Source organism: Maniola jurtina, chromosome 22 (assembly GCF_905333055.1).
Source record: "Maniola jurtina chromosome 22, ilManJurt1.1, whole genome shotgun sequence".
NCBI classification, from domain to species: domain Eukaryota; kingdom Metazoa; phylum Arthropoda; class Insecta; order Lepidoptera; family Nymphalidae; genus Maniola; species Maniola jurtina.
In genome coordinates, this window is record NC_060050.1 from 1349022 (window position 1) to 1370696 (window position 21675).

General features: G+C 36.2%; 2 protein-coding genes across 4 annotated transcripts in view; one reads left to right on the top strand and one right to left on the bottom strand.

Annotated features, from left to right (window-relative positions):
* The window catches only part of LOC123876864 (putative peptidyl-prolyl cis-trans isomerase dodo), a 35643-nt gene extending 17427 nt beyond the window's left edge, over positions 1–18216 (bottom strand). Inside the window, exons 1-2 of one of the 3 annotated variants that reach the window (XM_045923252.1) lie at positions 18211–18216; positions 13784–14946 (exon numbers count right to left, since the gene is read on the bottom strand). In XM_045923252.1, the coding sequence (XP_045779208.1) occupies positions 14475–14945 (471 nt within the window). In that variant the 5' untranslated portion in view covers position 14946; positions 18211–18216 and the 3' untranslated portion in view covers positions 13784–14474. Of the gene's footprint in view, positions 1–13783; positions 14947–15229; positions 15409–18210 lie in introns of those variants that run through there. The other 2 variants (XM_045923251.1, XM_045923249.1) reach the window with 2 other exon arrangements.
* LOC123876863 lies at positions 1961–13075 on the top strand. Its single transcript, XM_045923248.1, has 2 exons — positions 1961–2113; positions 11209–13075. The coding sequence occupies exon 2, from the start codon at positions 11213–11215 to the stop codon at positions 12272–12274; it is 1062 nt and encodes a 353-aa protein (XP_045779204.1). The 5' UTR covers positions 1961–2113; positions 11209–11212; the 3' UTR covers positions 12275–13075.
* Positions 18217–21675: the final 3459 nt, after the last annotated feature.

The following is a 21675-nucleotide window of genomic DNA, read 5'->3' on the forward strand; positions in this document are numbered from 1 at the left end:
TCAGCAAACGAACTGAAAAGACGTACTTGTGCGCCTCTCACTAAAAATACATACATTTGTTGTTTTAGAGATGTCTTAATTATTGTGCTTCAATGGAAAAAGGGTTTGGCACATTGATCCAGAAATCTGAAGACATGTAGTGATCTTTAAGACTTTTTCAAAAGAATATTGGAGGGAAACTTCTAAGCTTTTCATTTATCTTAGTGCAACAGCAACTATAAAGTTTGTACCTATGTGGTTTTTGGTCATTTTTTATAAGTAGGTAATAAGGTAGGTTTCATAAGTAGGTATTTGTTCAAAAAAATCTAGTCTATTATCAAAGTTATGTGGAAAAGTATATAAATTTTTTAAAGTTAAGAGCGCACATTAATTATTAAAATCTCTTTTTTCAATGTCTGGCCATAAATCCTTAAAGACTCAATTTTCTGGAAGTAAAAAGCAAAAGCCAAATTTTAAAGCAGGTAGGTATATTGTTATCCCTCGAGATTTTACTAGGTATATCCTATTGCTGTATCTATATTTTATTGGTTTATATCAAGGGTTTATGATTATAACAAAGAGTTTTTATAAGCTTAAAGAATAATTTCTGAAAACAAAAGATCCATATAATGAACTAGCTTATGCCCGCGACTTCGTCCGCGTGGACTACACTTTCAAACTCAAAAATCCTTTCAAAATTCCAGGACTACACCCATCAACGCCCAGCCTAAACGCTTGGACTTTTAGAAAGCTGATTTTGGATTATGGAACCCTATATTACGTGCAAAATTTCAGCTTCAGCTTGAAAGCTGATTGAAGTCAGTGATCTACAACTTTTTTTTTATATGTATTGATTTATCGCGTAACTAAAAATTTATATTTTCTTAATAACTAAAAAGTATTGAATACGCCAATAAAAAGTAGAAAAGAAATAAGGCCGGATTTTTCGAAATTCCAACAGGAGTGAAGCGATCGTTAGCTAGTAAACGCATAAAATATACGGAACTGTAAATTTTATGTGATGAATTAAAACAAATTAACGTACAAATAACCGCCCCCGCAACCTGGTTCAACAAGTATATTCGTTAGGTATATACCTATCTACCAAAACCGCGAAAACCGTTTAATAGAGGTCTCTCTATCACTCGCCCCATACATACGTGGTTTCGTTCTCATTTGAAAATTAAGCAACCAGAGTCAATGTTTGGTAGACACGTTTTGGAAACTGATATCAGTGTCTGTGATTTGCCAGATTTCCGAAACAAGGTCTAGATTTAAAGTTATAGATGTTCTATTCACTCAGTCTTAGTTGTAGTTGTGAGAGTACCAATAAGCGTTAACGTATTTGTGTACGTAACGTAAACGGCAACGCATTTGTGGTTCCTCTGGTGCTGCAACTATTTCATCACTTAACATCAGGTAGCCCGCCAGCTCATTTTCTCGTCACTTTTATTTAAAACTAGCTGGTGCCCGCGACTTCGTTCGCGTGGATGAAGGTTTTTTAATAATCCCGTGGGAACTCATTGCTTTTCCGGGATAAAAAGTAGCCTATGTGATAATCCAGGGTATAATCTATCTCCATTCTAAATTTCAGCCAAATCCGTCCAGTAGTTTTTGCGTGAAGGAGTAACAAACATACACCCACACACACACACACACACACACATACATACAAACTTTCGCCTTTATAATACTAGTGTGATAAATAAATAAGTATCCTTTATTCACCCAAAAACCAAAAAATATATATGTAAATTACAAACAGATAGAGTATCATATTCTCCGCGACCCAGCTTAAAACTAGCTTAATATATATTTTGGTTGAATAAAGGATATTTATTTACTTATTATTAATTTATTTAAAAAAAAACTACGTTGGTTTGGTGGGCACTACGAATAAACTCCTCTTATATGAAAATAATCGTTTAAGCTGACGGTACATGGCATCGCGGCGGTATAAAAACGTGCGGGCGCTCGCATCAAAACCATAACAACTCCTTTCGTCATCGGATACACACCCTTAGTGAAATCATATAATACATAAATAACAAATACATAAAAAATACTTAAGTTAAAGAAAAGTTCATATGACGTGAAGTGTGTTTTTCAGTTATGCTGTAACCTTCTCTAAGTGGTGAGTAGTGTGGATTCAAATTATAACGTTTATGACATGATTTTTCAATATTTTGTCAAAAAATGAAATAAATTAAAAGGCATTCTAAACCAGTAGATAAATTTGACGATTCAAAAGTACTTGTAAAAGTTTAATTGAAAAAAAAATGTTTAACCGACTTCAAAAAAAGGAGGATCGCCAACTAGTCAAGAATATGAAGAGTAGACGGCTAATTGGCACCGACTCCAAAAACTGTTATTATAGAACTATATTAACTTCGGCTTTTTTTTAATTTTTTTTTTTAAATTAAAAGTTTGATTAGTTCACAGAACAAGGAAAAAAATACAAAAGGTGTTAAAAACTACAAAACTAAAACTACGAGATAGCAAATATTGAAAACAAAAAATGATTTAATGTGTGAGATAAAGGGCTACTGCCTCAACATAATGTTTCAGTATTTGACTACTGCAGCGCTGATTTTCAGGCATTCTTATTAAAAAAACTGGTCAAGTGCGAGCTAGACTCGGGCACCCAGGGTTCCGTACTCGGGTATTTTTTTCGACATTTTGCACAATAAATCAAAAACTATTATGCATAAAAATAAATAGAAATCTGTTTTAGAATGTACAGGTAAAGCCTTTCATAATATGATAACCTACTTGGTATAGTTATCAACTTTGAAAATTGAAAATACTGTCTGTATTAAATACAAAAATTTTGCACGTGCTAAAAAGACTTAAAATTAATTAATTATTAACATCCAAAAATTAAATAAAAATAATGGAAATGTTTTACCTAGGTACTCATATTGCATTTTTAAGGTTTCTCAATTAATGTTTGAATAGACGTAAGCCGTTAATTAATTATTAAAAACTTAATTATAATTTTAAATATAAATTATGAAGTTAATTAGTAATATTAAGTATGATATCTACCTATTCGTAAAAATCTTTTCAAACTTTGGGACTTTTTACTTTGGGAATATTTGAAGGCGAAATGAACTTGAAACTTCGTCACCTCTTGAACTTAAAATTTCGCGGCAAATACGACAACCTTTGATGATTTATATATTTACTTACGAATTTGGTTATAGTTAGGAATAATCATTGTTTTTAAACATGAGATGATAATTTTAGAATTTTTCTAGACTAGACTAGACTTGGACGCGTTTGGACCCCTCGTAGCTTTAGTTTTAAGTTTACGTAATTAATTATTACGACTATAATGTCATCTTTCAAATCTAACAAATCAGACAAACAAAAGGTGTACAATAGTACCTATTTTTAACCCCCGACCCAAAAAGAGGGGTGTTATAAGTTTGACGTGTATATATCTGTGTATCTGTCTGTGGCATCGTAGCTCCTAAACTAATGAACCGATTTTAATAAATAGTTTTTTTTTGTTTAAAAGGTGGCTTGATCGAGAGTGTTCTTAGCTATAATCCAAGAAAATCGGTTCAGCCGTTTGAAAGTTATCAGCTCTTTTCTAGTTCTTACTGTAACCTTCACTTGTCGGGGGTGTTATAAATTTTTAATTTACACTTGTGAATAAATGATTTTGATTTGATTTGATGTGGAAATATCAATTTAAGTGCGATTTAAACTAAGCGACTTTTGGGCTGATATTAAGCAGATTTTTCACTTTGGGATATAAAGTTCGGTCAAAATAGACATTCAAGGGTACAAAAATTCGCAATATTGACCTTGAAGTTTTTAACTTTTTACCAATTCCAAAATCGCCCAACACAACGTGCCTAAAGAAGTTTACACTTCGAAAATACCGGCCAAACTCCTCACGCTGTTTTCCCGTGTTTTCCTTAAAAATACTCGTATTTACGAAATAGGTCCGATTAAGTTACGAATGTGAATAGAAACCGTTAACATCATTATTATGTTGAACACGGTTCTCGTCTCAGACTAAGAACAGTTCAGGCCATAGTTAGACCACGCTGGCCCAGTGTGGATAGGCAGACTTCACACACACTTGAGAACATTATGTAGATCTCACAGACATGCAGGTTTCCTCATCATGTGTTCTTGCACCGTTAAAGCAAGTGATATTTAATTGCCTAAAACGCACATAGCTCTGAAAAGTTAGAAGGTCGTGCCTGGATTGAACCCCCGATCTGCCGAATCAGAGGACGACGTCCTAACCACTAGGCTATCACCTATAGAATTCGTAACCTCTGACATTATCACCGTCATGCCAGAACAACGCAGACAATAATTTAACAATAGCATTCATAATCGTAATTCCCGAAATATCGGCAATTAAGCCAAAGCCACCTTCCCCATAGAATCTTTAATAGATAGCATTTACTATTAGATTGTTGAAGAGGTTATTAGACCGATAAATATTTATTTTCACCGCCAAAAGGCGTTGGTATCTTTATTTATGTTATTCATTTATTAAATTATTTGTATCGCTTTTAAATGTTATAGTTATTTTCTTGTTATCTCAATATCCGAGACTTCATCTACGTGGATTTAGGTTTTTAAATAAGGAACCAGTAGGAACTTTTTGATATTCAGACATAACAAGTAATAATAAAAAAACTTAAAACATATTGAATAAAAAAAAACTAGATAGTGTAAGGTGTGAGTATTTTAACGATACCCCATACATACATACAGGCATTGAGAAGTTATGGTGGAATAAATAAACTCACATACATACATACATGGATGAAACCGTAAAACTTTTATGCCCGTCTTTTTATAATGGTGTACAAATAAAGAATATTTCATTCATTTATTCATTCGTTCATTTTAATTTAAGACTCATTAAGAACTGTTAGCAGTTCTTAGTGACTTTAGAATTCAGATTCAGCGTTGTGGCATAAGGCTGGTTGTTTTTTAATTAACTTTGTTTAAGTACAAGCCTTGAGTACAAGTTTACAAGTTTTTATAAACGTGACACCGTAGTTACGTCAGGACTTATAAAGATGTCAAACCACGTTTGTCCGTGTAAAGTAACCATGGGATTAGGATGTACTTACTTAGTAGTTAGTAGTAACATCTACTTACTACTAAATATCTGCTTCCTATTATACAATTTTACATTTACTACTTAAATAGATAAAATAATCTAAGAAGTCCCTTTTGGCACTATAATATTACTAATACAAACTCTTAGGCCTCATTCGCACGAGAGCTTTTTTAAAGTCCGTTAAAAAAGCATTCAAATAGAACAAATGCATTCCGAAGTAAGAAACAGTTAAAATTATTTTGCTATAATCCGCCAACAGAAAAAATCTGTATGGTCAAACATGCAGTTACAAGCTAAGCACCGCTTACCTCCCTCTTATTTTGACTTTACAATGCTGTATTGTCAAGATTGACAATACAGCATTGTAAAGTCAAAATCTCCTGAGGATGCTCCGGTGTCGGGGCGAAACGTGCGTCGAGAGTAGTGGAAGAGTCTTGTGTGGTGGTGCATGTGAGTGGTGGTGGCAGTGCTTGCTTGGGAGCTTGGCTTTATTGCTTGGTTGGGGAGGTAAGCGGTGCTTAGCTTGTAACTGCATGTTTGACCATACAGATTTTTTCTGTTGGCGGATTATAGCAAAATAATTTTAACTGTTTCTTGCTAAACATGAACTTCCGCAAAGTAACGCCTGATTCTATCCAGCATTCCGAAGTATCTGTTCACACGTCTTTTTTAACGCGCACTTTGTATGTTCAGCGCAACGCCAATAAAGATTACAAATTTAAAAAAAAAATACGATTGGTACGAGTAAGTATACAATAGAAAGTACTTACCTACTTAAATACCATCTGAATTCGAAGTCGCAACTTAATGATAGATTTATACCAAAGCATAGTTTATTTGAAAAATCAACAGGCATCTGTCCTTAGAACAAGCAGTGTCTACGCGTCTACGGTTTTCCGTAGAGGCCTACGCCGCTGTTTTTAGGCTGATTTTCTGGATATTTCAATCGCCAAATAAACTTCAAAGTAAGTTCAACATCTTTTGAAACAATAAATAATAATTAATACATCGGCCCTTCATCATGACCAGTCATTGGACGTCCAGTATTGAGCATAGACCTTCCCTAATTGGAATTTTGCACTAGTATATTAGCTACATTATGCCCGCTACAAATTATATCACGCATACGAAGTCGCGGGCTTAGTTAGTCTAAATATATAAAAAAAAAAGGTGAGACTGAGTGATCTATCAATGCACAGTTCAAACTGGACGGATTAGGCCGAAAGGCATGCAGATAGATAGCTATTCCGACGTAGACATCCGCTAAGAAAGGATTTTTGAAAATTTAACCCCTAAGGGGGTAAAAAGGGGTTTGTCCACGCAGACAAATTCGTGGGCATAAGCCAGTCGTGTATAAAGTAGCTAGAGACGCTCTAGTAGAGATGAGATAAGGAGATAACAATAGATAGGTAGGAAGGTAGCTATAACAAATCCTCCATTATTATATGATTAGGTTTTATTATATGTCCGATAGTGATATGGTTTCAGATGAAAGAAACTTAATATATTTATCTATCTTTGATTAATGTTTGATGACTTCTATACAATAGCAAGTATAACTACGTCACAAGGAAAAATTATGAAGTAGGTACTAGAAGACAGAAGATGCCCGCGATTTCATCTGCGTGGATTTAGATTTTTTTTAATTATACCGGTGGGTACTGGGTACCCCTTGATTTTTTGAGTTAAAAAGTAGCTATGTCCGTATCGGGGTGCAAGCTATCTCTGTACTAAATTTTATCGAAGTTGGTTAAACGAATGGGCCGTGAAAAAGTAACAGACAGACAGACACACTTTCCCATTTGCCTGAAATGCCTGATCAGATTTGGATGTATCGAGTATCGTTAGAATTCTTATATCATCCTGAGTGATACTAGCTATATATTTATTTATTTATTTTGAAAAAAAATTGAATATGGCAGAGCCGACAGCAGCAGTCGTGTCTTTATTTATTTTTAGCCGACTGCGGCAAAGCCAAAGGAAGGGTTATATTTTAGCAGTCTATGTATGAATGTATGTATGTACATGTATGTTTGTATCCAGATTGTGTGTGTTCCACCTTAGCGTCTAAACTACTGGGCCGATTTTGATGAATCAGGTGTCAATTGATTCGTTGTAAAGGTCCGGGTGACAAAGTGAATCTTACTATGGGGCAAAGCGGCAGATATTGGAAAAATCGATTAAAAGTATGCTCCTGAAAACAGCTTATTATACAATCGAAGATTATGTAAATGACAAAAAAGCTTGGATTTGACTCGCTCCAGCAATACACGGCGCTGCAATTGCTTGTATACAGTATGGCATATTATTGTAAATTGTACATTTGAAAAGGGCAACCGCCGAGTTTCTTGCTGGTTCTTCTCAGCATTCCGAACCAGTGGTAGATTATTTTGACGATTCAAAAGCACTTGTAAAAGTTTAATTGAATAAAAATAATTTGAATTTGAATTTGAAAGGCTATATTTTAAACGAAAAATATTTGCCTAACGGATGCTACGTAAAAAAAAAGTAGAGGTCTCCAAAAATTTGTTTTTGCTATTATATCGAGTGGGATGTCAAATGATTAATTATTGCATGTTTACCTACCTCTTGTGTAGATTGTGTAGTAATGAATAATCTAACTAATGATATAGGGATTAGGTACTTAAACCAGAAAACCTGCATCGCCAAGCTTATTATTCCAATATTATTCAATCTCATAGGTCATTGAATATCAACACCTGTACAAATACAAATACAACAATGTATATAGACCACCTACAACTATAGGTACTATATTTTCTATATTTAGTTCCGTATAATTGTGTCCTGTTGACGGTTATTTAGTATTTACCTATTTAAATAGGTAATCAAATCATCAAGTCTATAAACCAATGACTATTTAACTAAACAAATATACGCAATTCAGTTTCACAATGCCAATGGTCGTCTGACCCCATATCAGAAAGCGCGGTGCTGAAAATCCCACCACTAAGATCCAGTCGCATGACAGGCGGTCAAATTTAAATGCTAATGCGTTTAGCTTTAAACTTAGACCTCCAGTAAAAAAGAAAGTAGCTTGCACAAGTTAGCATCTATATCTCCATGATTAAGGTTAAAAGTAATAATCCAAAGTTAACAAATCCTGCCTTATGCAATCGATTTTGCATTTATTGACCGTCAAAGTTTAACTGTAACGTAACTTTAACTGTCTGTCATGATCCTGGACCTGTAGAACTTTAATAGCAACTGCCAACTAGCCTCAACTTTTCCATATTTTACATTTGTAAAGATTCAATACTTCAACACTTCAATATTGAATCGGTGTAGAAGTTTAATGCTTTCTGGCTGTCACAAACTAGTACCAACTACCTACTGATATTCCGATTTCGGATTTAGCCACAACATTCAATTTTACTTTGATTAAGTTGTTCATACTCAGATTCTATCGTTTGCTGGAAATCTTAGATAGGTAACAGTTTTATTTGGCTTCCGGCAATCTTTGCAGCCCAAAGGAACTGTCAAAGCATTGCCGTCTAAAATTAGAATTTGGTGATATTATACTAGATGTTCTCGTTACGATACAATACTGAATTCCGGGTCAAACATCCTTTCTATGAACGAGTAGGTACATTTTCTTTCTTCATTTCTCATCTGAACCCATCACCCGCCCACTACTGAGAACAGGTCTCCTCTCAGAGTGAAGAGCGTTTAGGCCACCAAAATCTACATATTGGCAAACTGCTTTGAGAATATTATGGAGAACCCTCAGATGCAGGTTTCCTTACGATGTTATAGCAAGTGATATTAATTGATTGCTGATTAAAACGCATAAGTAGCTCTGAAAAAAGGTGTGTGCCCGAACTCGAGTCCTGTACTCCTTGAATAGGAGGCCTACGTCTTAACCACTAGGCTATCCGAGCTTTTTATTGTTATTTTTAGGGTTCCGTTCCTCAAAGGGAAAAACGGAACCCTTATAGGATCACTTCGTTGTCTGTCTGTCTGTCCGTCCGTCCGTCCGTCGTGTCGGGAAGACCTAGGGTACTTCCCGTTGATCTAGAATCATGAAGGCAGGTAGATAGGTCTTATAGCACAAGTAAAGGAATAAATCCGGGAACCATGAATTTGTGGTTACATCATTAAAAAAAATTAAAAGGCGTTTCAATATTCAAAGTAAGATAACCAAGTTATACATATACACTTTATATACATACCAAGTGGGGTATCATATGAAAGGTCTTCACCTGCGCATTCTAAAACATCACACTAATATTATAAAGGAGAAAGTTTGTATGTGTGTGTGTGTGTGTGTGTGTATGTTTGTTACTCCTTCACGCAAAAACTACTCGACGGATTTGGCTGAAATTTAGAATGGAGATAGATTATACCCTGGATTAGCACATAGGCTACTTTTTATCCCGGAAAATCAAAGAGTTCCTACGGGAATTCAAAAAACCTACATCCACGCGAACGAAGCCGCGGGCATCAGCTAGTATATAATATATTTAATTTTATTCACAATAGTTTTTGATTTATCTTTCGAAATGTCGGAAAAAATACCCGAGTACGGAACCCTCGGTGCGCGAGTCCGACTTGCACTTGGCCGGTTTTTTGATTAAATAACATGCTCCCTTAATCCTAGTTATCTAGTCATTAGTCATAACACGTTCAGGTTAAATCCAAACCTCAGGCTTCTAACAAACCTACGCACGGATAATACAAACCGGACCAGGGGCAATTTGTTCTTGCATAGTGTTCCGTGAAAAATAAAATTTACCGTAAACCAAAAAGTAGTGAGTTACAACAAATACCTAAAGCTATTTTTGCAAGTTGACTTAGAAAAGGTATCTATAATAGTATAGGTACATTGATTTTAACTCGTCAGTTAGAAAGACCTTTGAACATCATCTCAATCCATTACCGGCCCACTACAGTGCACGGGTCTCCTCTAGACTGAGAAAGGTTTAGCCATCATCCACCACCATAGCCAAGTCAATTGACAGACTTCACCCACCCTTGAAAACATTATGGAGAATTCTCAGGCATGCATTCCTTATGTTTTTCCCGCTATTAAAGCAAGGGATATTATGCACAAAAGTACTTATACCTAACTTCGAAAAGTTAGACCTTATGTTAGTAAAGAGTTATGACTTAGGTACCTACATACCTAAGTACCTATGGGTTGCTGGAAAAAGATCACTGTTATAGTGATAAGGTTTACATTTACACAGAACATAGAAAAGATGTTTAAATATAAGTAAGATAAACCTTTAGAGTTCAATTTATCATGAAAAATCTCGGACCGTCCACTTTTGTTTGTGTTGGCCGTTACTGACCAAATCTGGATTTTCTGCAATAAATCTATAAGGAAAGCTGTCTTCTACCATAAGAGCGGCAAAAATTTCCTCACAAAAGAGTTACAAGGATATCAAAGGTTGTAATATTGTTTTTGTTCAAAGCAACTTGTAGTTAAACCGTTTACCAACAAACGAGTTTAATATGCTTTAAAAGTTGGACGCGGAATCTTTCCAAGAAAAACCACTAGAATCTTACGCTGACGTAAAAACTAAAGTTATGAAATCTGAACAACTTATTGTAGATTAAGTACGTACAAAGCACGTGCCCATAACTTTGGACTGCTCTGTAGAAAGTTCAAAATACTTGAATCTTTACTTGCATATGGCTTCTTCGTGTTTACTTATAGGTAGTAAAAAAAATGTTCTTTCTACTTCTTCATGTAGCAAGGCCTTTTCCAGTTTTCTTAAACTGTTTGTTAGTAAAAAACTCTACTTGATTCGAAATGGTTCTATTGAGAATCTAGAATTAGGTATAACTAAAAACAATTATTTTTAATCAAACCTACTTAAAACTAGATCTTCAAGTCTGTCAAGAATCTTGCCGTTTATGGTAGACTGGCTTTGTCAGAGTGGATTTAGTTTTTTTTTAATCCCGTGGGAAATTCTTGATTTTTCGGGATAAAAAGTAGCCTATGCCACTCTCCACGCCTAACTATATCCATGCAAAAAATTATGTCGACCTGTTGCTCCGTTGGGGCGTGTTTGAAGGACAAACCAACACACCCACATTCGTATTTATAATAGGGGTAGTGATAATAACGTAGTTACAAAAGCAATCTTTCCTTGTTTCAGAACCATGGCTTACTACTGGATCTTCATCACATTCTCCTGTTTTGGCAGCGTCAGCCTCCAGTACATCAACTCTGCTGGACCGGGAGCAGAATCCTTCCTCGACCCGCTCGACTCCTCGATCCACTATCCACCACTACCTTATCACAACTACTTCAACGTGCCAAACCCCAAAAACAACATCGAAACATTCCAAAACGACGGAAACTACGATCACAACGAGTACTTTCAAGACCAAGAAGCAATCGACCTGCAGAGGAGAAGAAGAACGGTGATAGACGATTTCAAAGAAGACGAGGAAGAAGAGAAGAGGAGAAAAGAGAAGAGCTGGCTACCAACCTTGATCGATAGCGACAAAACTGTTTATCTACAAAACGATGGGAAAGCAAATCCATTTGTACTGCAAGCGTTTGCTAGTGCATTGGATGGGAATGCCACTGACAGAAGCCTCGTCCAAACAATAGAGCGTAAACGTAGCTTCAGCCCATGGGGAGGCAAGAGGGACAAGCCTTTACTAGAGCATACGTGGACTTGGAAACGATCGGCTGGCATTCGAGAACCGAGCATGCCCAAGAGGGTCAGATTCAGTCCGTGGGGCGGCAAAAGAAGCGGCCAAATGATATACAAGCCAGGAAACAAAGCCACGAAAGTAATCTTCTCAGCAGCAGTTCCAGAATTGACTCGCATAATCTCCAGCTACTTACCAAACGGTAACAGAGTGGAGCTGACTGGTTACCAATTCGTACCAACGTTGGACAAACGGCATCCGATCAAGATACTGGCTTTAAGCACAAACTTGGATGACAGAACCCTTCGAGACGCTCTCCCGTTTAACACTTTCATGGAACCACAACCGAGGATCTACAAGCCTGGTCATCCGTACTTGGATATCAATTTGAAAAAGGACGGCAAAAGGAAGGTTAAGTTTAGCGCGTGGGGTGGCAAGAGATCCCCTCCGATCATAGGACCGATATGGACCCCAGCATCACAGGATCTCAAGGAATCTACCTTGAACACAATAGTACTAGTTCGGAATCAGGACAACGAAGCAACACCGAAAACTTTGTAATACGTTAAAACGAAAACGGCAAGTAACTTTCGTTACCATATTCCTCGATACTCAATACTTGATAGTCCTTATTTGTTTTATATAAAGTGCCATAGAAATATTTACGGTGTTTCTATTAACCGGGACAGTATTGGAAAATTCCAAACGATATAGGAGATAAAGGGAAACTGTCTTAGGAACCATTAGGTCTTTTTTGAGATAACATTTTTGGCATAGTCAATTTTGGTCAAGCGTGAGTTGTCAAAAAAAAAATAACAATGACTGGGTGGTAGGTAGATTTTCAATGCCGAAAAAATTTACTTAGCGTAACTTTTGCTGTCTCATTTTTTCTCCCGATACATTGAAATGATTCTTACATGAAACTGGGTTGAATTTTAAAAATAAATAGTCAATTTTATTTAATTTTATGGACCAAAAAATTAAGTATAGGTACTTATGCCAAAACTGTTCAGATCTAACGTTTCCTAAGACAGTTTCTCTGTATCTCCTATGGTTTTGGATTTTGCTATATTGTGTCAGTTAAAAAAAAACGCACTGTATACGGAGGTATAAGTCTGTAAAAATATTCCTGAAAAAAAAACTGTGTCTGACGAAAAGGCTGGTTTCGTCAGGCACATCAGCCTTTTCGGCGCCAAGTCAATGTTTATGAAACAATGTTAGTCAATTGTTTTCAAATGTAATTAATATTTATGAATAAAGATTAGTAACTAATATTATAATTGGACAAAGGCCAAATTACATACTGTATCTTAATGTGTTATTTATTGTGAAATTTAAGTAAATGTAAAGAATTAAAATAACGTGTTTTTAAAATCTTATTTATTTCACCTGGCTAATTAACGCATTTCTTTAAAAAAAAATGAATATTAGCCATGTTAATTATGACTAATATTCCCCTTTCCCCTCCAACTAAGAATAAGGCTTAGATCTATAGAGCGCACTTTGACTTTGCTCAGACTAAAGACACTGTTAAAACGAGACAGCGCTATACCGCTGGCATAAATCCGTCTCGTTTTAGCTGGACCTTAAGTCTAAGCAAAGTCAAGGTTCGCTCTATAGATTTCAACCTAAGCTTGTCCTAGGAGTTGATGCAGTAGCTGGCAGAAAATAACATTGTACATCAACCTTTAGACAGGGATTTTGGCTTCATAGTGTTGTCTCTGTCACTCATACCTATGTGACGTTTTGTCTGTCTCAAGAATAGAGACAACGCTCTAACTGCTAATCTGCTATCTCTTTCTAAATGTTAATGTACAATAATTCCTGCCGGCTACTGTATGACAATAATGCAACAGATGGGCCTACCATTCAGAATTCAGTCCAGTCCTTAACCATTGAATTATTGAGGCTTACCTATTGAGCATTCACAGAATACAAAGAATTAGGTTTGATGCATACTTACAGAGTGGACCCGAGGCACAGCAAGAATAATTTGAATTTTAACCAAAAACCTCGGATCCATGCACTCTGCAGGTATATGTAGGCAATATTAATTAAAAACAAGTTCAATAAGTTCAAAATAAATGTTTGTATTTTCAAAACTTTAAAATACATGAGATATCTTAATCAATACATTTAATTTGTTGTCTTATACAAAACCATTTTGATTATGCATAGTTCAGTCAGTTACAGTTCTATTATGAAATGACAAAAATAATTTCCCCACAATATTTTATTTTAGAAACGCGAAAGTATGTCTGTATAGGCCATAGTCTGACACATTGGCCCAGTGCGGTTTGGCTTCACACATCTTTGAGAACATTGTTGACCTCCCTGGTGCAAAAGTCTTATTGGTGTGCGGTCCCGGGTTCGGTGCCGCCAAGCGATTTAGCGTTGTGGTACAAATTACAATGTGGTGTACAGTGTAGAAGAAACCAAAAGAGTATGGGTTTAATGAAAACTGCCATACCTCTTCCAGATTAGCCCGCGTCCATCTTAGACTGCATCATGACTTACCACCAGGTGAGATTGTAAAAAAAGAGTAAAGCTATTTGTTCAACAGATTTTAATAAAATTTGATACAGAGATAGATTGCACACCAGGATGAATATAGAATAGTTTTTATCTCAAATAATCAAAGACTTCCCACTGGACTTTTGAAACATAAATTCATATGGATAAAGTAAAGCGTCATCTAGTTACAAAATATGATTAAGGCATGATATAAGAACTATGCATAACATGTACAAGAAAAATAGAATTAAACAGTTCTTAATATGATATGGAACCCTGAATCAGTTTCAATCGGTTTACTCAGCTGTCCAACTTTGAGTTTGAACGCCTCATCTTCAAATGCTCGCTGCATCTGGCCCCGACTGAACATTCCCAGGTCTCCACCACGTTTTGCTGACGAGCAATCAGAATACTTCATAGCAACTTCAGGAAAGGGTGCATCAGTAGACACAATCTGCTTACGGTAACTTTTAAGTAAATCCATAGCCTCTTCTTTAGTCCTGGTAATATTCTGCTCTCTCCAAGACGTTGGACGACGACTCTCCGCGTGTTTCACAAGGATATGGCTGCATCTGATTTCTCCAGGGTCGGCGGGTGCTTCCGGGCGCTCCCATTGAGATTTTTTCGTATACATATTCAGGAAATACGTCATACCGGTGGATCTACTTGTTCGCATCTCCCATCCCTCGGGCAGCGGTGCGTCGTTGTCATTCGACATCCTGGAATGTTTTGTCAACGTTTTTGATGCTTTTCCACAACAACACACACACACACAGTTTCATAAATATAGGTACCTAGGTAATAAACTAACATCACTATTGGTCTGGTCACAAAGTTAAATCTCACTTCGAATGTCGATTAAAACAGTTTATAGATGGTCCTAAAGAAGAATTAAGTTACTAGCAGTAATTTAAAAGCCTTTATCCATGTTAAAAACAGTGCAATCTGTTAATTTACATTCAGTAACCTCAAAAACTTTTTTTTGTATTATGTTTGACTTACCTGGCGTTAGTTATTGATGAAAATTAAAGGAAATTGAAGTTTTATCAAGAAAACGAATTCTACAGTGAATATTGCTTGTACGCAATCCTAAATTTTTGAGTATAAACAAAACTTTTACAATTTACACCAAAACAAGCGTCACAGGGCGAACTCGAATCATGCACAGATTAAAAAATATAAAAAGAAACTTAACTTGTCTATGGCAAATGCCATTAACTTTTCAATAAAAAATTATTGCAAACAATTTTTACTGTTTATTGATTTTTTACTCACAAATTAAACCTGAACAAAAGGTGCACGATTTTTAAAACTAAGAGAAATAGTACAGCCTATAATTATTGTTAAATATAAAAAGAAAAAGAAGCAATTAGAACGCCATCTTACCGAAAAGTTAAAAGTTATGATGGGTCGTACGTCACAGGATAGCTAATTAATACGTCATGGTACAGACTACAGAGCCATCTCTTGTGAAGTTTTCTTAAACAAAAATGTTTTACATGTACAATAGATGGCACTGCTGATTGCTGAAAATCAAAGGCATATTATAAACTAGCTGATGCCCGCAGCTTCGCCCGCGTGGTTAAGGTTTTTAAAATCCTGTGGGAACTTTTGATTTGCCAAAGGAGGACAAAAATAGCTTCTCCGTAATAGCCCGTCCCCGGGATGCAACTTGTTTCTGTACCACGTAAAAGCATTTAAATGGATGATCCAAATTTTTTATGGAGCAATGTTGCAAATTTTTTTATCGATTAAAAAAAATTACCCAAATCGGTTCAGAAATCGCGGAGATATGAGTGTTCATAGGTAGAAAAACAAAATTCCTCCATTTTTGAAAGTCGGTTAAAAAAGTAGCTTATGTTACCTGGCCAATTCTCTACTTGTCTGTGAAAATCCCGTTAAAATCGGTTCAGCTGTTCCGAAGATTTTCAAACAGACAGACAGACAAACAGACAGACAGACAAAAATTTTAAAAACGTGTGATTCAGTTATGGTATCGTTCATATACCTAACCATATGAGCTTAATATGAGGTAGTTATTTCGAAATTACAGACAGACACTCCAATTTTAAATTAATTGTAGTGAGCCGGCGATGGGCTGATCATGATGATGATGACGATGTGCAAACTACAAACTGAAGTCGGAGCATAAAGGTTTTTTAAACTATATTGGTACGGAACCCTAAAATCTTAGAGTATTTAATATTCAGTACACCGAGTAATCACTGCGGCCTTAAGAAGCTTTTCCACTAAGAAGTTGAAAAGTTAGTGAATAGAGAGGAAAGCGTTTACTGATTTCAAAACAGTAACACAATAAGTTGAGTGCTCTAAATTAAAACTGCGTGCCCTTTCCTTTTTAGGATTGCGTAAAGGCTAAAACGGAGCTCTATTAATGTTACTCTGCTGTCTGTCTGTCTGTCTCTGCGTCCGCGTATCACAGGCCAGCTAGCTCGTAGACGAAATGTGTTACACACTTGTATTTTTTCACAATATTTTACACCTAGAAATGCGAAAGTATGTCTATTTAAGGTCATACTCTACCACGCTGGCCCAGTGCGGATCGGCAGACTTCACACACCTTTGAGAACATTACAGAAAACTCTCAGGGATGCAGGTTTCAGGGATTAAAACTTTTCTCATTTTGAAAAATTTTTAACTTTAAAAACCGTGTAAAAAATTAAAAAGTCACGATGAAATAATATGTTTACTAACTTACAACGTAGATGATGCTGTCCGTCATTAACTTGCAGTGTTGTGCAGCTTTTTGAAAGTGTACGGAACCTTTTGCGTGCTAGTCTGACTCGCACTTGACCGGTATTTTGATCATGTCCAGCTAAAGTCGGGCGTCCATGTTTGGCAACCCTAGAGCTAGACTGCGACTGGTCGAGATGGCAATCGGGGTATGGGGGGGGGGGGGGGGGGACGCCCCGCATACCCGCACTATCTCAGGTTAGTCCCCACACCGATTGCCATCTCGACCTGTCGCGTGCTATAGGTAGATTCGTAGAGTAGGCAACTAATTTTAATTTAAGCATTGGTAATCTTGGATTGAACGGAACGTTGAAAGCAAACACAAAGTTGATATTACTTCCATTCTTCACTGAGTCAATTCTATTCCAGTTTCTGTGATTAGTTTCAAATCGTTATTACATACCTATTATTATCTAGTATTGATATCTATTAATTGTTAGGAACACTGTTGGCACTGTTTTAATAGATATACCTAATATTATTTATACAATGACATAATATAATATGTAAGTTTCCATTGTAGGTACATCATTATATCAACTTGCGGCATGGTCTTAGGTACAGAAAGTACCACCACAGTTCTGTCAGAACTGTGGTCTTCTAGTGGCTTTAGTGGTTTAAGAGGTGCCCACTAGGTGGGCCGACGACATCAAACGAGTCTTAAGCGGAATTTACATTACGAAATTAGTGGCACGAAATTAGTTTCACGACATTAATTTCATCATGTCGCGATAAAAGCTCCAATGTAGAATGAGACGTACAGTCAGCAACAAAGCTAGGTTTGCACTTGCACCCGCCATCCAGTACAAGCGACTATGGACGGGCACAAGCTTAGCTTTGTTGCTGACTGTACAATTGATAGTGAAATTAATGTCGTGAAACTAATCTCGTGCCACTAATTTCGTAATGTAAATTCCGCTTTAGGGATTGTGGCGTGATTCAAGTGATCGTGATTCAAATCTCTTGAATCGTCAAGAGCGTAGCTACCACTGGTTCGGAGTGCCATCGTTAGGCAAACTGTACTTATGCCTAAAAGTTCGCCTAGTCTCAAAGGTGTGTGAATTCTGCCAATCCGCACTTGGTCAGCGTGGTAGACTATGGCCACGGTAATACGTACATACCATTACCGTGCTATGGCCTAAAGTCTATAAGCCCTTTTCATTTTGAGAGGATTACTCGTGATCAGTAGTGAGCCGGCAATGGGTGGATCTTGATGACGATGAAAAGAAAACCTAACATTGGATTAAACTGAATTAATTCTTTAGTTCTCATTAACTTTTATTTAAACTTTACACCTTGTCGTCCAGTTCTTGAGAACTTTTGTATTTTCAGTAAAAGCTTTCTAATGGGTCTGAGTTGACCTGGCTAGTGGGTACAGTGCTAAAGTTAAGTCGACTTTTCCGTATGCAGTTTCTTTTATGTTTCAAAAAGTTCTTTAACTTTAGGTATAGGTACCTACTTAGGTATAAAGTTAGAGCTGTGGCCACTAACTTTAAGGAAAAAAGAAACATTGTTATTTAGCATTCCGTTCTATTGAAAGGACTAGATTTGCTCGCGATTTTGAAATTGAAATTGTTCGTTTATTATCTCTGCTTCTGTATTACAATTTATGAATGACTAGAGGATGAGCGCGACTTCGTCCGCGTGGATTTAGGTTTTTTGAAATCCCGTGGGAACTCTTTGATTTTCCGGGATAAAAAGTAGCCTATGTCCGTCCCCGGGATATAAGCCTGTACCAAATTTCGTCAGAATCAGCTAAACTGTTGGGCCGTGAAAAGGTAGCAGTCAGACAGACAGACAGACAGACACACTTTCGCATATATAATATTAGTATGGATAATAACTGAACAATTTGGGTACAAACTGCTTTTCAGACGCCCGCCCACCTTCAAAACTTATAATATTATCACACTTCACACTAATATTATAAAGGCGAAAGTTTGTGAGTTTGTAATAGACTACAGGCCCATGTTTAAAAATGGGTGGGTCATATGAACCACCAGGTGACGTATACAGGACGATATAAGAGCATAAAATAATAAGTTTCAGCACTATGCCGTCACTTGTAAGCTGTCCAACAGAGTGCTGGTGAGAATTGAAAAGTGCAGGTAGAGTGAGTACATTTTGGTCATATATTTTTGTACGGCATTTTTACCATCGATAGATCCATGAAAAATAATAAGAAAGCGCGCAGTGCCGTAAAAAAATGGTGCGCCACAAAGTCAGTAAATGTTTTGATTTTCTGACAATTTCCGGGGTAAATTTGGTCATTTAATTCTGTACGGCACTAGTTTCATACTGTTTCAATACAGCCTCTAATCCATTATTCCGCAACGCCGTACAAAAATCATGCGACAAGGGGAAAAAATTGAGGGTAGCAACCCCCTCTCTTTCCGTGGTCCGGGGGGTGATTTGAAACAACATAAAACTAATTTATTTTGAAAGTGTTTTATGCATAGATAATATTTTTTTACATGCCGTACATTTTCGTTGGTCCAAAGGTTTGTAGGGGATGTGGATATTATATACACACCCGTTCACTTCAGTTAGACGGCATAGTGATTTTATCATATTATCAATTGTTCTCTTCAAAAATATGTTAATGCCGTACAGTATCAGATGGCCATAAAGTACTACCCTTAAAATGGTAGCGTCATTTTCATCAGCCTAAAAGATATGGTCTGCATTAAAATGTACGGCATAATTTTTTCCTAATTTATTTATCTTAATACTATTTAAAACAAGGGAAAAGCGTAGAAAATTGCTATATTTTATTAATCTATGAATATTTAAACTTTTGCAATAAGTTGAAAAATTTCAGTTTTTGTATTTATCTATTATTTTTTTTAGAACAGTTTCTTTTGAACGGCAATACTATATAACAATAGTATTTTACACTATCATGTTAAAAAAAAAGTTGCCGTACAGAGTCAAATGATTTTACAGCTTTAAAAATTAAGTATACCATGAAATTAAGATAATTATTGATACACATTCAAATGAACACTAATTTTTTTACGGCATTATTTTTAATAGTACTTTTGAGTGCTAGATAATGTTTTGGAACCAAAGCCGTACTTTCTCAAATCACCCCCCGGACCACGGAAAGAGAGGGGGTTGCTACCCTCAATTTTTTCCCCTTGTCGCATGATTTTTGTACGGCGTTGCGGAATAATGGATTAGAGGCTGTATTGAAACAGTATGAAACTAGTGCCGTACAGAATTAAATGACCAAATTTACCCCGGAAATTGTCAGAAAATCAAAACATTTACTGACTTTGTGGCGCACCATTTTTTTACGGCACTGCGCGCTTTCTTATTATTTTTCATGGATCTATCGATGGTAAAAATGCCGTACAAAAATATATGACCAAAATGTACTCACTCTACCTGCACTTTTCAATTCTCACCAGCACTCTGTTGGACAGCTTACAAGTGACGGCATAGTGCTGAAACTTATTATTTTATGCTCTTATATCGTCCTGTATACGTCACCTGGTGGTTCATATGACCCACCCATTTTTAAACATGGGCCTGTAGTCTATAAAAACTTGGGTAAAATTACAAAGTAGTTAATTATTTGATAAAATTACATAAGAGTTTTTCGGTCTCTTCATATGAAAATGGTTGAAGCCATTTGGAACGTTTTGATAAGGCATGAGTTAATCCGCGTGGATTTTGGTTTTTAACCGACTTCCAAAAAAGGAGGAGGTTCTCAATTCGTCGGGATCTTTTTTTTATTTTTTATTTTTTATGTATGTTCCCCGATTACTCATAGACCCCTGAACCGATTTGGAAATTTTTTTTTTTGTTTGAAAGGGTATACTGTGCAGGTGGTCCCATATAAATTTGGTGAAGATCTGATGAATATCTTCGGAGATGGAGAACAGAACTCCTCAATGGATAAGAGCAAATTGCTCGCGATCACTGTAATAGCTTAGTAAACAGTAGGGTTTTAACTGGGCATAGCATATTATAGTACAGTGGGGCCACTAAAAATTGTGAAATAAAAAATTTTCAAAAGAAAAATAAAACCGACTTCAAAAACCAAAAATACTAAAAAGTAGAAAATAATTTTTGTTTGGCTACACATGTAATGTACCCAGGTATGAAGTCGGGCGAGCTTCACTCTTGGATTTCTAATTTTGTTTTATAATATGCTTGCTCGACTTCATACCTAGGTACATTACATGTGTAGCCAAACAAAAATTATTTTCTACTTTTTAGTATTTTTGGTTTTTGAAGTCGGTTTTATTTTTCTTTTGAAAATTTTTTTCGGTACAATATTCCGAATTTTTAGAGTTCCGTACCTCTAAAGTAAACACGGAACCCTTATAGGATCACTTTATTTTCTGTCTGTCTGTCCGTCCGTCCATCCGTCCGTCGTGTCTGTCAAAAAAACCTATAGGGTACCTATAGGGTTGACCTAGAATCATGAAATTTGGCAGATATTTGGGATAGATAGATAATTTGGGGTCACATGAAAGGGCTCTTTACCTGTACATTCTAAAACAGATTTTTATTTATTTTTACGCATGATAGTTTCTGATTTATCGTGCAAAATACCCGAGTATGGAACCCTCGGTTCGCGAGTCTGACTCGCACTTGGCTTGTTTTTGGAAATCATTTCTAAGACTTACTTAAATTATGAAATTGAGACCACTGAACTTTGGAGCTTAAATCAATCTAAGAATGTA